This window comes from Meriones unguiculatus, chromosome 1, assembly GCF_030254825.1.
Source record: "Meriones unguiculatus strain TT.TT164.6M chromosome 1, Bangor_MerUng_6.1, whole genome shotgun sequence".
NCBI lineage: Eukaryota > Metazoa > Chordata > Mammalia > Rodentia > Muridae > Meriones > Meriones unguiculatus.
This window is the reverse complement of record NC_083349.1, coordinates 114075689-114089891: the sequence shown is the minus strand read 5'-3', so window position 1 is coordinate 114089891 and position 14203 is coordinate 114075689. Positions and strand designations below refer to the sequence as shown.

Sequence of the window (14203 nt, the reverse complement as noted above, 5' to 3'; positions counted from 1 at the left end):
TTATTGTTACTGCCTACCAGAGTATCAAATACTTACCACATACTTAATAAATATTTTTATCAATCAAATAAATGAAAAGACTTCCAAGTAACAAGAAAAACTTCCATAAGAAAGCCTAAATCCTTTCCTCCTAGAGCTCTGCCATCCGAATGTGTGGTGCACTGGCCCCATTGACCCATTACCTAAGCAGGCCTTACCTTGCACACTGTAGGAAAACAGGTCAACCACGGCGTCAGCCTTCATGCGGTACTGAGCCTGAAGGCGGAAGTGGTCCCTGCTGGTGTTGCCACCGGTGTAGGAGGCTGACCAGTTGTACAAGTTGCTGTAGACATTTGTGGAAAGGTCTAGCACACCCAAGAGAGGCAGTTGCAGTTGACCTGTCTTGGGGATTGTGAAAGCGGGCACCTGGAACTCTTGAGATGGCAGATGGAATCCCACAGATCTGAAGCTGAGGGCTGGCGTCCTCACACTCTCTGGCATCTTTAAGTCTTTTGAAGTCTTGCCACCCAGAGGCAAAGGAATGTCAATTTTTATACTGTTCTTGTTCAATGTGTATTTGACCCGGCCATCACTGAAATGACAAAGACAGTATCCCCACAGTCAGACATTAAGAACTCAAAACTCTGTCTTGACTCTTCCAGCAATATTATATCTACCCCACCCGCAGGCCACCATGTTCCTTCCACCAGGATATTTCTTTCTTTTTAAATTTTTATTTTATTTTTATGAATTACAGTTTATTCACTTTGTATCCCAGCTATAGCCCTCTCTCCAACCCCTCCCAATCCCACTCCCTCCCTCTTCTTCTCCTACACCCCTCCCCCAGTTCAATGATAGGGGATGTCCTCCTTCTCTTCCATCTGACCCCAGTCTATCAGGTCTCATCAGGACTGGCTGCATTGTCTTCCTCTGTGGACTGTTAAGGCTGCTCCCCCCTCAGGTGGAGGTGATCAATGAGCCAGCCATGAGTTCATGACAGACAGTCCTTGTTCCTATTACTAGGAACCCTCTTGAACACTTTAACTGAGCTGCCATGAGCTACATCTGTGCAGGGGTTCTAGGTTATCTCCACAGATGGTCCTTGGTTGGAGTATCAGTCTCAGAAAAGACCCCTGGGCCCAGAGTTTCGTTTCTGTTGCTCTCCTTGTGGAGCTCCTGTTCCCTCCAGGTCTTCCTATCTCCCCCTTCTTTTATAAGATTCCCTGCACTCTACCCAAAGTTTGGCTATGAGTCTCAGTATATGTTTTGATACCCAGCTGGGTAGAGTCTTTCAGAGGCCCTCTGTGGTAGGCTCCTGTCCTATTCCCTGTTTTCTCCATCTTTCGATGTCTGTCTCGTTTGCCTTTCTGAATGTGGATTGATCATTTTACCCAGGGTCCTCCTACTTGATTAGCTTCTTTAGGTGTACAGATTTTAGTATGTTTATCCTATATTATATGTCTAATATCTACTTATAAGTGAGTATATACCATGTGTGTCTTTCTGTTTCTGGGATACTTCACTCAGGATGATCTTTTCTAGATCCCATCATTTGCCTGCAAATTTCATGATCTCCAGGATGCAAAATCAACAGTGTTTATTCTGTAGCTGCTCATTGTCTCCAAGTGCTTAAATACTTTCTCTGAAGGTTTGCAACAAAAGAGACTCAATCTGTCTAGATAAAAATTTCCCATTTCTTTGTCCAGTGCAAAGATAATGCTCCCTGCTTTCCCCTCCTACCTCTTTAGGAACAGGTTGTCAGGGATGTGGAAGTCAGGCAATCCCATTTTCTGGAGGTTCAACTCTGAGAGGCCACTGAGGTGATCCTGTAGAGTCTGGGAGTAAGGAAGACCCCTGGATGCCATCTGAAGCCAAGTGTTTGTTGCCTACAAGATGACAGGACAGTTTTAGGACAAGTACAATTAACATGAGCTGACAGTTCATATTTGCAGACGAATTATCAAGCAGAATCAAGGTGATGCCCAGAAAGTTAAAAATAATTTACAGGGACGAACAAATTCCTAGTCACTTATTTCTCTGTATTTAAATTTAACTTATTTATTTATGTGAGTATGTGTGTGTGTGTCTGTGTAGTTGTGTGTCCTTGCTTGTATGTGTGCATGTGTTTACAAGAGTGCATGGAGGCCAAATGTCAGGTGTACTTCCTTCTTTAACATTGTTTGCTCAGCTTGTTGTTTTGAGCCAAGATTTCTCACTGGGACCTGGGGCTCATCAATTTGTTTGGTCAATGAGCCTCAGGGATTCATCTGTCTCTGAGTACTAGTGGCAGATCACAAGTTCATACCTCTTGCCTAGCTTTTTATGTGGGTAAGGAATCAAACTAAGGACTTCATGTTCTCACAGCAAACACTTTAGTGACCAAGCTATCCTCCTTCCTCTTTATATACATACATACATACATACATACATTCACAGATAGATGCATGCATACATACATGCATATATACATACATACGGACATAGATACATACACACATACATACATGGCATAGTCAGACTCCTAGCCAGTGTCCTGAAGCTTCTTTTCACACATAAAATTTTTTGGCTTAGTGGCAGCCATTGGATGTTTGTCCCATGCAGCTCTCTGTGACTTGAAAACTAACCATTCACGCTTTGGTGATACAGTTAGTGTACACAGTCATATGTTTATTCTGCTGCACAAACATACTTACAACAATTAATTTGGAACCCATGTGCCGGTAAGTCATGTCTGTTTGAGGGACTCTGTGATCCAAGAGACTATTGGCATACGCATGCAAAGTTCTAGGGTAACTGGAAAGATCCACAGGGAAATTGGAGGCCACTTTTTTGGTATCCACATTGGTTCCCGTGTTCCAATCAAATTCGATTTTCTCATTATCTGAAAATGCACATGTGACATGGCTGTCAATTGCGTTAAGTCAGCCCATGGCTATTGTTCTCAGCAGCTACTCTTAAGTACACAGTGCCCCAGAGAGGGTCACATGATGGAAGAGCCACATACCATAACGCCATGCCACTCTCTTGGAAATTGTTGAGCCATAAGCTGTAGCAGATGAGTCCATTTGGAAGAGCAGTTTGGTGGGCGACCAGTGGGTGTGGATCTCACTTCTGGCTTCTGCTTGCAAACGTGGTACAGAAACAACACCCTTGATCTTGCCATCTCCCTTTTTGTCGTAACTATTGAAAAAGGAACAAGTTGGCATCAATGATTTTTGTTCATTCCAAGGATGTAAGTACACAGGGAATAATTAGAAGTTTCATTCAATAATTAGAAGTTTCATTCTGGTGATAAAAAGCATACATACAAATCAGATATCTGACCATATTTGGCCAAACTCATTAACGTATAAAGCCAATATTCATCATGGAGTATGGAGTTTGAAGGGAGGTAGATAAGCATTGTAAAACAAACCAACCAACCAACCAACCAACCAACCAACCAACCAACCAGCCAACCAACCAACCAACCAACCATTTTCATCTTTCTAGCCTTGGCCAAGCAATTAAACCACTCCAAGCTATCATCTCTGTCAATAAAAAGGGAAGGCGGACTGAGAAAATTTTTAATTCTCCTAACATAGTATTTGATAAATAGATAACATGCTTGTTGAGTAATAGAAATTTCCAATTGAATTAAGTGCAAAGGATGAAAATATGTGTAAAAGATGCTGGGAACTGTACAATCTCCAGGTAGATTGCAGAGCAGAAGGGGCTCTGGCTTGTCCAGATGTAAAGCTTGAAGAAGAAAGCCATCAGAGCCTCCAGTTCACCTCAGGTCACCTAACCCTTTCCTTACCTCACGTGGCCCACAAAAGAGACCTCAGTGATTTTTTTGTTCTGAATGTCCAGGATGAGTTTGTAAGCATTTTTGTCCTTAGCAGATTCATCATTAACTCTGAGGATTGTCCCAAAGTTGACATCAAACTCTGGAATTAGGACTTCACTAGATAAAGTCCTGCTTCGCCGGTTATATTTGAACATTGCAGTAGCTTCAGACTGCTGCACCCCTGGAAGAGTATATGAGAGAGTCAAGAGATGTGTGCTGTGAGCCTATGTAAAGGAAAAGGAAGCAGAAGAGAAAGCTGTAAGACCCTTATTACCATGGGTTTAAATGACACTGGTTAAGATTTTCTCTCTGACCATGTATTATCCAGTCACTTAATTTTCAAGTATTTACTGGTGGCTTATCAGGAGCTAGGTACTGCTCTCGGCATTGAGGTACCCAGTCCTTGTATGGTTCATCTTCTATTGGTAAGTGGGGTCTGCAGACAGTAAGGAAATCAGTTACCCATGTCAGATGGCAGTATCATAAAGACATGGGAAATTGGCCATGAGGACAAGAGGGACAAGAGAGGGGCTATTTCCTACATGAGGGTTACTACAATGTCTTCCTGTTACAGGGGTATGTTTGCAAGATCACAGTAAAGAAATATTCCATTTCTTGACTGGATTACTGAGATCACTTACACACTAGGTTCTCAGTTCTGCCTCCTTCCCATTTTCCTCAGCATGTTCCAACCTCAGAGCATCTGCACATTCTAGTTGCTTAGCAACTCTTTTTCCCTGTGGCATATCTCCTATCTACCCTGCCACGTTTCCCTCTTTTTCTTTTTAAAGAAGATTTAATCTCAGCATGTGAGAGGCAGGCACAGGTAGATCTCTGAGTTGGAGGCCAGTCTGGTATGCATAATGGGTTTCAGGACAGCTAAAGGTACATGGGAAACCTTGTTTCAAAAAACAAAATAAAACACAAACAAACAAAAAAAAATCATGTTACCAGTGAAAATTTCCTTCTCATTTTCATCGCTGTTTCCATCATCCTCCTTTTTCCCTACCAAAGATACTATTGTCTAGAGCAGAGGTTTTCAACTTGTGGATCATGACCCCTTTGGGGGTCACATATCAGCTATTTCTATGGCTAGGCTTCCTAATAGTAGAAAAATAATCTTAGCAATAATAAAATTAAAGTTATGAAGTAACAACAAAAATGATTTTATAGTTGGGAGTTACCATACCATAAGGGACTGTATTAAAGTGTCACAGCATTAGGAGGTTGAGAAACACTGTCGTAGCTAGAGCCCTCTATACTCTGTTTTCTCCCCTTGCCACTGGTCTGACATCCTGAATACTTGTCTGGTTGTTTACTGTAACTTCCAGGAAGTTCTAAGAAAAGCCTGACACTTCTGGGAACTCAGGAAATATTTCTTGAATGCATCATCATAAAGATGTCCTCCGTGTGAGTCCTGAGCCCACACGGAGATACAACAATCTTATTTTGGATATTCACCTTCTGCTTGAACTAGGAACTTCAGTGTGTCGACCAAAGACTTGTCTTCTCTTTGGAGTTCATAGGTTGCACTGGCTGAATACTGCTCCACCTCTCCCGTGGGCTTCAGCTCTAGCTCATACCTAAAGATGTCACATCATGTCCAGTGCATACTGTTAGCGCTTTTAAAGATGGTAATAACACCACCCCAACAATCCAGCCTCACACACCACAAAAACAGATGTATGATTTTTAACATCCTCTCATGCTCTTGGCTAATGATCATTCTAATGGTTCTATTTAATTCCCCAAGAGCCATGGGCAAGGGAAGCTCCCAGGATGCTCAGGGCTTTTGGATGAGTTGGCAAGTTGACTTGTGCCTGTCATGCTGAGAACAAACAGTGATAATGGGGAGGAGGTAGGGGATGAAAATGAGCCCCAAAGTATTGTGAGGCCTTTGAGCACACTGGTGAGCCTCATGGAGCTTATACAATGTGTCCAGAGACTCTGAAAAGGAATGGACTTATTGGAATATGCTGTGGTTACCCTATCCAGTGCATGAAGAAGATCAAGGAGGAACCCAAAGGTTGGCCAGAAAACCACTGTTTTGTTTTCCTCAAAGATGATGTGAGATTTTAAAGCTGGGAACATGGACTTGCAATCCTTGGCTTTGTTTCTCTTTATCTCTCCAGTAGATGCTGGGCGAGCACTGAGTCTCTCTCACCTTGTGTCCCCAGTCAGTGGATAGTAGGAAGCAGACTCCGTGGAGCTGGCATTGGAGTAAGCCCCATTGGTGCACAAGTTCATGCCAGTGAAGAAAGGCTTGCAAGTTGACCAGGACTGCCTGTTCTCAATCAGAGGGGGGATCACTTCTGTTTTGGTGGTAGAGACCAAATGCAGTGTGTTGCTGGTGAAGAACGAAAATGGTGAAGTTATCTCTGCATCCTGGACTGAGATGCCTGTTGCTGAGTCTCACTATGCACATGCCCCCATCCTTGGTCCCTCACTTTTGTTCACACCCACCTCACATTGTTTGGTTTACTGAGTACAAAGGGCATCAATAAAATGATTGTAAGGACTCCTGGGTTTCACTGGGTTTCCTGGGTTGTGTCATGCTGGGTTCTTTGCATTATCTTCCATTCCTCCACTGCAGGCCTAGGTTTCCATTTCACAGTGGGAAGAGAAGCTTGGAGAGAAGGGGTTGGAGGCAGGTGGACAGATAGAAATGCTGCCTCTTTCTCAGGCAAGGTTTCTTATGTTCTGAGTTCTTGCTACTAGCACCAAAATGCTCATGTTTTGGCACCCGTCCACCCAACAACCTGACCCCATCTGTATATCTCCTTCTTTCTTAGCTCTATTTCATCTCCTTCACAATCAAGGTTTTTTCCCCCCTTGCAGTGTTCTCTCCAAATGTCTTAACGCCTTACACTGACTTCCCTTTCCTTATGCTCTTGAAAATGCTTTCTCTGGTATCACCAATCCCTGTCTTGCCCCTCAATCCAATGACACAAGTGTGTGCAGTTGTTAAACGTGATGTAGAGAGGCATAAGAACCTTTAGTAAAATGTACAAAGTAGAGGCAAAGGCAACCCTCTCTTGTGTCCCTGGAACTTGAATTATCCCAGTTAGTTATCTAGCCTGGCTGAATCCAATAGAGCGATACTCAATTCTCTCTTTCAAACAGGGCAGGTAAACCTTGGTGACAGAATTACCTGCCACTGAACAGCTTGACCGGCCTTTTTGGAGAAGGAATGATGACCTTCAGCTGCCCAGCCTTCAAAGCCACTCGAGCCTCCAGATCTAACTCGTGGAAGAAGTTGGTGTTCATTTGGACACCGCTCTTAGCGAAGTCTGGCATGATGGTGCCCATAGTTGTCACAAACTCCACGGACACAGAGGGCTTTGTCACTAGCTCTGTCTGAATCTAGAAGTCAGAAGATGACCCATTCAGTTGTGTGCAGTACCTTGGCACCCTGGAAGACAGCTTAACCTCCCCCTCTGCCTTTGTGAATCCTGGCGAATGACTCCGCCAAATTCATACCACAGAGACCATAACTGTGCTGTCAGGGAGAAAAGCTGAAGCGTTCAGTTTCCCCAGAGCCAGTGTGCATTTCCCAGGAGTAGAAGGGCCTGGACTAACTTCAAGCACTACTGGATACAAAGATAAGCAGGGTCTTCATTCACTGGGAGAACAGCTGGGCTCTCTTTCCACTACTGCATCTCAAGTAGAGATGGTGAGAGATAATACATGCTGGTAGAATTCTAAAACTCCTCATAAAAATTAGCAAGAGATTGCAATCATGATGCACTCTGCCTTGAACTTGAGCATGTCTTAAACATGTGTGCAAGAATCCCACCCTGGAGGAAAAGAAACAGTCGTTGCTTTAGTTGTGATCAGCGCAGGGTCTTACATTGGCCAAATCCAGTCTCACTCCAGCCTTGGTCCCAGGGGTGATGACTCCAGATGAGGACACTTGCAGCTGTAACCCCATTCCAGTGGGGAGCTCAAAGGCTTTCTCCATGAAGATGTAGTGAAGAAACAAGTCATTCTTTGACCCTTCTCTGATGGCCTGTGCAAGCTGCAAATCCAATGAGAGACAGACATTTAAAGTAAGCTGGATGTGGGTGACTTGTGTTAAATGCAATCTTCTAAATGCCACACAACAAAGCCTCTTTATTCAGAAGAGGGGAGCTAGTACATTTGGATTATCTGGGTGGTCTGTTGAATGTAAGTTCATGGTTACTGGTGTCAGTGCATTGAGTATAAGCAGTTTCTCTGGCTTGAATGTCACGTCATTTTAAACTGCTGATTTAGAGGTCCCTAGCTGAACCTCACAGCTTTATGAACTTTAAGTATGATGTATGACATTATTCTGCTCTTGTAAAAATCTGATTGCAAATGAGATTTTACCAGAAGTGTATTATGTTACAGTAAAGTCAACCTTTTGGAAGTAAGTGGCTACTGAGGCAATGTCCTTGTTACTATATATCGATTCTTGCTTTAGTTTATGTAACATTTTCACAAAAGAACTTGAGACTTGTGTTTTTTTTTTCTTGCTTTCACAGTGCAAAAGATGGAACCAAGGCTTTGCAGTGCTCAGTGATTTCTGTGTCACTGAGTTCCTCCCTCGGCTTCGAGACCTCAGTTCTTAAAGCCAACACAATTATTTATCAAATCATAGGGAACAGTAGCTGTATGTTTCTCCCTTTTATGATAAACTTATATAATATAAATATAACCAAATGTGGGTAGTGCATTATAGTTTGCTAAAAACTTTATTTCATAATTATTGTATCATCTCAGTGTTTGAAAGAAGCTGCCAGCCTAGGTCTTGGAAGGTATGCTTAGAACTGTTTTCTAGAAGACCAAGCTAATATGCTTGAAAGATACAACAATTATCAACGGCTTTAACTCCAAATAGTATCATATTTTTAGATGGCAAGAATCATTTTTAGAGTTTTGCAGACATGGCATGTGTGTGTGTATTGTGTACATGTACACCGATGTATGCAGATACCCTTAACTGTGCATGCATGTATGGAGGGCAGAAGTCAATGGTAGGCGTTTCTTTGGCAGGGCATCTCACTGATGCTTACCCATTTTGGCCAGGCTGGTTGGCCAATGGGCTGCCAGGATCTGCCTGTCTCTGACCTCAAGAGTTGGTCCATTATGGGCATGGCACTGCCTGGCTTTTACATGAGTATTAGAGATTCAACCTCAGGTTCGCATGCTTGCATAGCAACTACTTTATCCACTGAGACACCCCATCGCCCTCTTTATCTTTCAAGACCGTGTATATACATGTATATGCATATTTACATGTGTGCTCATGTATTTGGGTATCCATGTGAACATGCATGTGTATGTATGTATGTATATATGTATGTGAGTGTGTAGAACATATTAACCTCAGATGTCATTCTTCAGGATGCTTTTTACCTTGTTTATGGAGGCAGGGTCTCAGTTTTACCTGGAGCTTGCTGATTTGGCTAAATTTGGCCAAATTCCCAGGGATTTGTGCCACTACAACCTGCCGCTTTTTTTTTTTTGTAATGTGGTTTCTGTGGTCTGAACCCTGGTCAGTCTTCAGATCAGGTCAAGCTTTACTGAGTGAGCCCCTTAGCACTCAAGAGTCCTCTTTGCTGAAGTTCAGGGCAAACTTGTATTTTGAAGGATGTGCAAAACACTCTGTCAGGATTGTGAGACTGGGGCATCAAAGAACCCAGCTCATCACTGAGTGCTCAGAGAAGGCCCGGGTCACTTACCATCTGGGGGATCCCCCGCAAACTTTGTGCACCATTCAGCAACAGCTTTCCCAGGACTTGGAGATCTTGGAGCTTGACGAAGCCAAGCTCTTTTCCCAGGATGCGGAGGTAGGCTCTGGCTTCAGGGATTTCTTTAGATTTCAAATCTTTGATCAACTTGTCTATAATGGGCATGATTCCATTCACCATGTCCTAGGATTTTAGTAACAAAACATCTAATGAGATACCAGCCCTGCCCAACATGTCAGATTCCTCAGGCCAGTCTACCTGGTGCGGCTGTGATGTGCTCAAACGCATGCCATCACTGCAAGTGTGCTGAAAATACAGGTCAGGTACTGGGATTGGACCCCATCTCTTAGTGAAGGAGAATATAGATGAAGAATCACAAACTCTTGTCAGGGATCAGAGTGTTTTCAAAGCAGTGCTTAACTGGAAGGGTAACTAGGGGAATTGTGTTCTCCAGACGCCAGGATCCTTAGGGCTTCTCAAGATTAGGGTACTCTGTTCCCATCCCTCGCTCAGCCCTCTAGCCCTTTACTAGGAATGAGTGCTAGGGATTATTTTTTTTTTTTGAGGAAAGGTAGCTATTATATAAATCAAATGGAAGTGTGAAAGCCATATGGCTACAGATCTATGATTAGCAATAGAAAAATCTCTATAGACTGACATAAGGCATTGTGAAGAAGACCCAAAATGGATCAGCTTTAGGTGGAGGTCAGAAACCAGAAGCTGGTCATGAGGCCACCAGTTAACACTCGAAAACAAGCTATGGCTCTATTTCTAAGCCTTGAATGTGCATGTCCCCTGGAGTCTTGTTAAAATGGTGTGTGATTCGGTAGATCTTGGGTGAGCCCAAGAACTGTCATTTCTAACCAATTTTTTTTTTATGGTTCCGATCACAAGACTACTCTACACAATACTACAAACAGAGTAACAAGAAACCCCAAAATATACAACCTAGTTCCTATTCCTTGAAGTAGGTGCTCACTGCCAGCTTCAAAGTGGAGTTTGTTCTCAGTGGCCAGGGCACTGATGTGAGTGACAGCCGAGGAAGTTGTGATGAACATATTAGCTTAAAATTTATAATCATGGATGCTTTTGAGCAATCAGTAGTCATATCAGGAGGCTGTGTACCTTTTTCATTAGCTGTTAAGTGATGCTGTGAGATGTGGATTTATGAGTACCCCAATTGATCTAGGAACAGATCAGTTACATATAGTATCAGGCAACTTTCCCAAGGGTGCACAACTTGGACACAGTGAAGTGGGAATCCAAACTCATGTCTGAGGTGGCACACTGGAACACCTCTAGTTGATCTGGTTCCCACTACACTTCCAAGAGGCCCCTATCTATAGAGGACACTGGCTCTTAGACCTATCATTTCATGTCTTCTAGGCATAGAGATGAATGTCTGACAGTGAGACCCAAAGCTTCCCTTAAAATAAAAAAGGACATTTAACAAACACATACCTGTTCATGCTTGTCATCTTTGGTGTAGCCAAAGTGGTCCACTAAGACCTTGGAGACACGATCAGGAACTTGACCATTGACCCAATACAAAGCCTTGTTGACACTGTCTGGGAAGAATCCCTGCTTACCAAAAAGAGTTTCCAGCGTTGGCTCAAAGCCCTTTCCTTCTAAACCAATCTGAGAAAGAAAACCAGGCAAAATATGCCATTAGGCTTTTGGTTAAACAACAGTACTTGCCATCCCCCCTCACCCTGCTTATGTTCATGTAATTAACATATGCAGCAGATGAACATGACAGAAACACTTAAAGGAAGATGTTTATTTAAATCTCATTAGAATCCTGAAAGGTAGCTTTTCTTTTGGCTTTTCCTAGAATCACCACTAAGGATAAATAATGAAACTAAGGGTTCAGAGCTGGGAGTAGATTCAGGGTTTGATGGGGAGTAATCATGTATGTATCTCAATGGGGAGCGCCTGCATTTCTTAGGGTTTTGGGGTCCAGGGACTTCTCTGAGCCATCTTTGGGCCTGTGTAGTCTAAGGAGTCATGCTTCAGATGACCCCTGGTGGAGACAGATGGTGTTGCACAGAATGGGCAAACTACACTGAGATCCTCCAGTCTCACACATACCTCAAAGAGATCAATCGAAGCAAGTCCCAAGACTGTGAGGGTGGTTTTTAGCATGATTTCTTTGGGAAGATAACTGCTTGGTTCAAATATAAGATTCCCTTCCACTTTGGCTGAGACTGGATCAAATGTTGGAAGAGAAGCAGATTTGGAAATTTGATAGTTCCGGGAAAATTTTCTGAAGTCCATGATTGCTGGAAGTTGAAAATTCTCCAGAGCGTTCTTGATCAAACTTTTCAGACTAAATGAAAATAGAGAATATACTTTGAGTCAAAATCCCGTGTTGCTTGTTTACTGCGTCTTCATATCCCAAGCAGGTACAAATTTCTAATTGCAACTATTCTATGTCCCAAGACTTTGGCTCCAGGACAGTTTAAGTGTCCCTGAGGACAGGGAATGCCAGAAGGAGGAACTGGTGTCCCAGCCCAGGGTTGTCAGTGGCTGATGGGGGCGAGGGGGGAGAAATTACCCTTACTTACTCTTGGACGTATAGTTCCTCTGAATTTAAGATGTTGGCAATGTGAGAGGCCACAAAGTTCTTCACCTGTTCACTCTGTTCCCACTGGAGAAGTTGGACAATTTTGCTAATATCTGATGAGGAAGGGGCCCTCATCAGCAAGAGATAGGCAGCCAGTCTTTTCTCCACTGGAGTGGCACTGTTCACAAAGGTATCAAAAACGACACTTCGGACCTGCAGCAGAAGAGGATATCGACACCTTGACACAGCTGCTGGCGTGTCTGCCAGCTCACGTTTTTGGGAAAGTCTAGTTTCTTTTTGACATGGCTGCGAGTGCTGATACCTAATCTTCTTTTCAGTGTCCCTGAGGGTGACCAGACCAAGGAATGGTCCCCAGAAGACTTGTATGGAATATGTGCCGAGCTCAATTGCATTAAAGCACACAAACCATGATCAGCTTACACTTGCTTGAAGATGTGCCACTTAGTGAGGATAAAATTATCTAAATGTAGCTTATTTCAATGTAAAGATAAACACGGAAAACAATAGTGAGTTTGGATAGGGTGGTTTCTTCCCCATGTAAGGTAGGACCAAATTCACTATTCACCTTGATGAGATTGGGTAGTACCAATGTTTTCCCGAGACGACATGATGATCAATTTCGCAGTTGGATAGCATGTAGAGGAAAAAAAAAGAAACTGTGTTCTGCCTTGTGGATTTAGCTACAAAATGGTGTGTTTTTCACATCCCCATAGCACTAGGATGCCAATGGGCCTTTGGAGACTGACAGTTTGATGAGAAGCTGGGTGGTGAAACAGATCATTGATTGCTTTTATGCTTTTTGGCCAGCATTTACTTTTACTTTTAGAACCCTACGGTATACCTTACCTCTTCTCCCATTTCCATCTTCCTCAGGGCCTGGAGAGCAGCTTTCTGAATAAGCAGAGATGGTTTTACACTTCTCACACAGTTCAAGACTGAGGACTTGAGTGCTGGCATTACTTGTTCCATGGTTCTGCCCATATTTCCAATGACCTTAATTGAAGAAATGAAACAAGAGCTCATCACAGTGTAGGAATAAGGGGTTTCTGGGATGATCATTTTTTGAAATGATGTGTATAAATGCAAAATACTGAAAGAATACCTTCAGAATCAAGTAGGTGTGGTCTTCATCCCCCGTGCACTCATTGTCAATATGTTTCAACAGGTAACCAGCAATATCCTGCAGAACTGGGCTCCTCAAGTGATCCATAACATAATAGCTACCAAGTTAAAAAAATGGAGATTACAAATTACCAAGCACAGTTAAGCTTCTCTTAAAATCCAAACATAGGCTTGCTGATTCTTATTTTAAGCTGTCATTCTCAAAACGAGCAATAGAAAAACAGAGAAGGCATTGGGATTTGGAGGCGGGGGAAAAGTGCCATATGAAGGAGAGATTTTGGGATTTCCTTTGCTCCCAGGAGGAGTGACATCAGGCAGAGCAAGGCAAGGTAGAGAGAGACTCACTTGTTAACCACGTGGCTCAGCGCGTACAGGGTGGCTCGGCTTTGTTGCTCCTTGGCGGTGTTAAAGATCTCTCGCAGCATCTGTGTCGAGGGATTTGGTATCAGAGCCACCAGGTAGGTAACAATGTCAACCAGGAGGGGGTGAGCCTTCTCAGTTTTCAGCCACTGGAGGATGTGAGTGTAGCATTGGGGCTGTCCACACTGCACCAAGGCTTGTAAAGTGATGGGGCTGAGGAGAGACGTGCAGAGAGGGTTACACGGAGGATCTTCACCACAAATCCGACACCCTCTTAGTGCGTCTTCTGTCAGGAGAGTACTTTATATCCTTTATTCACTACCCAGAGCTAGCTATCTTTCACACTGTACCTCAAAGCCCAGGGACTGTGATGACTTCCTCTATGGTATCTTCCCTACAGATATTATCACCACGGAAACATCATTGAGGGAAGCTGAAGGATGCTCAGGTCTGACGCCAGTGAGGACCGTTACTACTGTCCTTTTGTTGCAACGTGGACGGTACCGCGTCAGCACAAACATCGGCCATACCTGGCCTTCGTCTCTCCTGTGACTTTCTTAACACTTAGAGCCAGTGTTATCCATACAGCAAGTGGAGAACCTGTACAATCTT

General features: G+C 43.4%; 1 protein-coding gene across 2 annotated transcripts in view; it reads right to left on the bottom strand.

Moving 5' to 3' along the window:
* The window catches only part of Apob (apolipoprotein B), a 36889-nt gene that overhangs the window by 11389 nt on the left and 11297 nt on the right, over positions 1 to 14203 (bottom strand). For both annotated transcript variants that reach the window (XM_060365608.1, XM_021654304.2), the window contains exons 10-25: positions 13577 to 13804; positions 13212 to 13329; positions 12956 to 13102; positions 12090 to 12301; positions 11614 to 11851; positions 10984 to 11160; positions 9514 to 9705; positions 7659 to 7826; positions 6960 to 7171; positions 5973 to 6155; positions 5270 to 5391; positions 3779 to 3989; positions 2984 to 3159; positions 2673 to 2860; positions 1720 to 1865; positions 198 to 571 (exon numbers count right to left, since the gene is read on the bottom strand). In XM_060365608.1, coding sequence (XP_060221591.1) covers positions 198 to 571; positions 1720 to 1865; positions 2673 to 2860; positions 2984 to 3159; positions 3779 to 3989; positions 5270 to 5391; positions 5973 to 6155; positions 6960 to 7171; positions 7659 to 7826; positions 9514 to 9705; positions 10984 to 11160; positions 11614 to 11851; positions 12090 to 12301; positions 12956 to 13102; positions 13212 to 13329; positions 13577 to 13804 — 3092 coding nt within the window. The remainder of the gene's footprint in view (positions 1 to 197; positions 572 to 1719; positions 1866 to 2672; positions 2861 to 2983; positions 3160 to 3778; positions 3990 to 5269; positions 5392 to 5972; positions 6156 to 6959; positions 7172 to 7658; positions 7827 to 9513; positions 9706 to 10983; positions 11161 to 11613; positions 11852 to 12089; positions 12302 to 12955; positions 13103 to 13211; positions 13330 to 13576; positions 13805 to 14203) is intronic.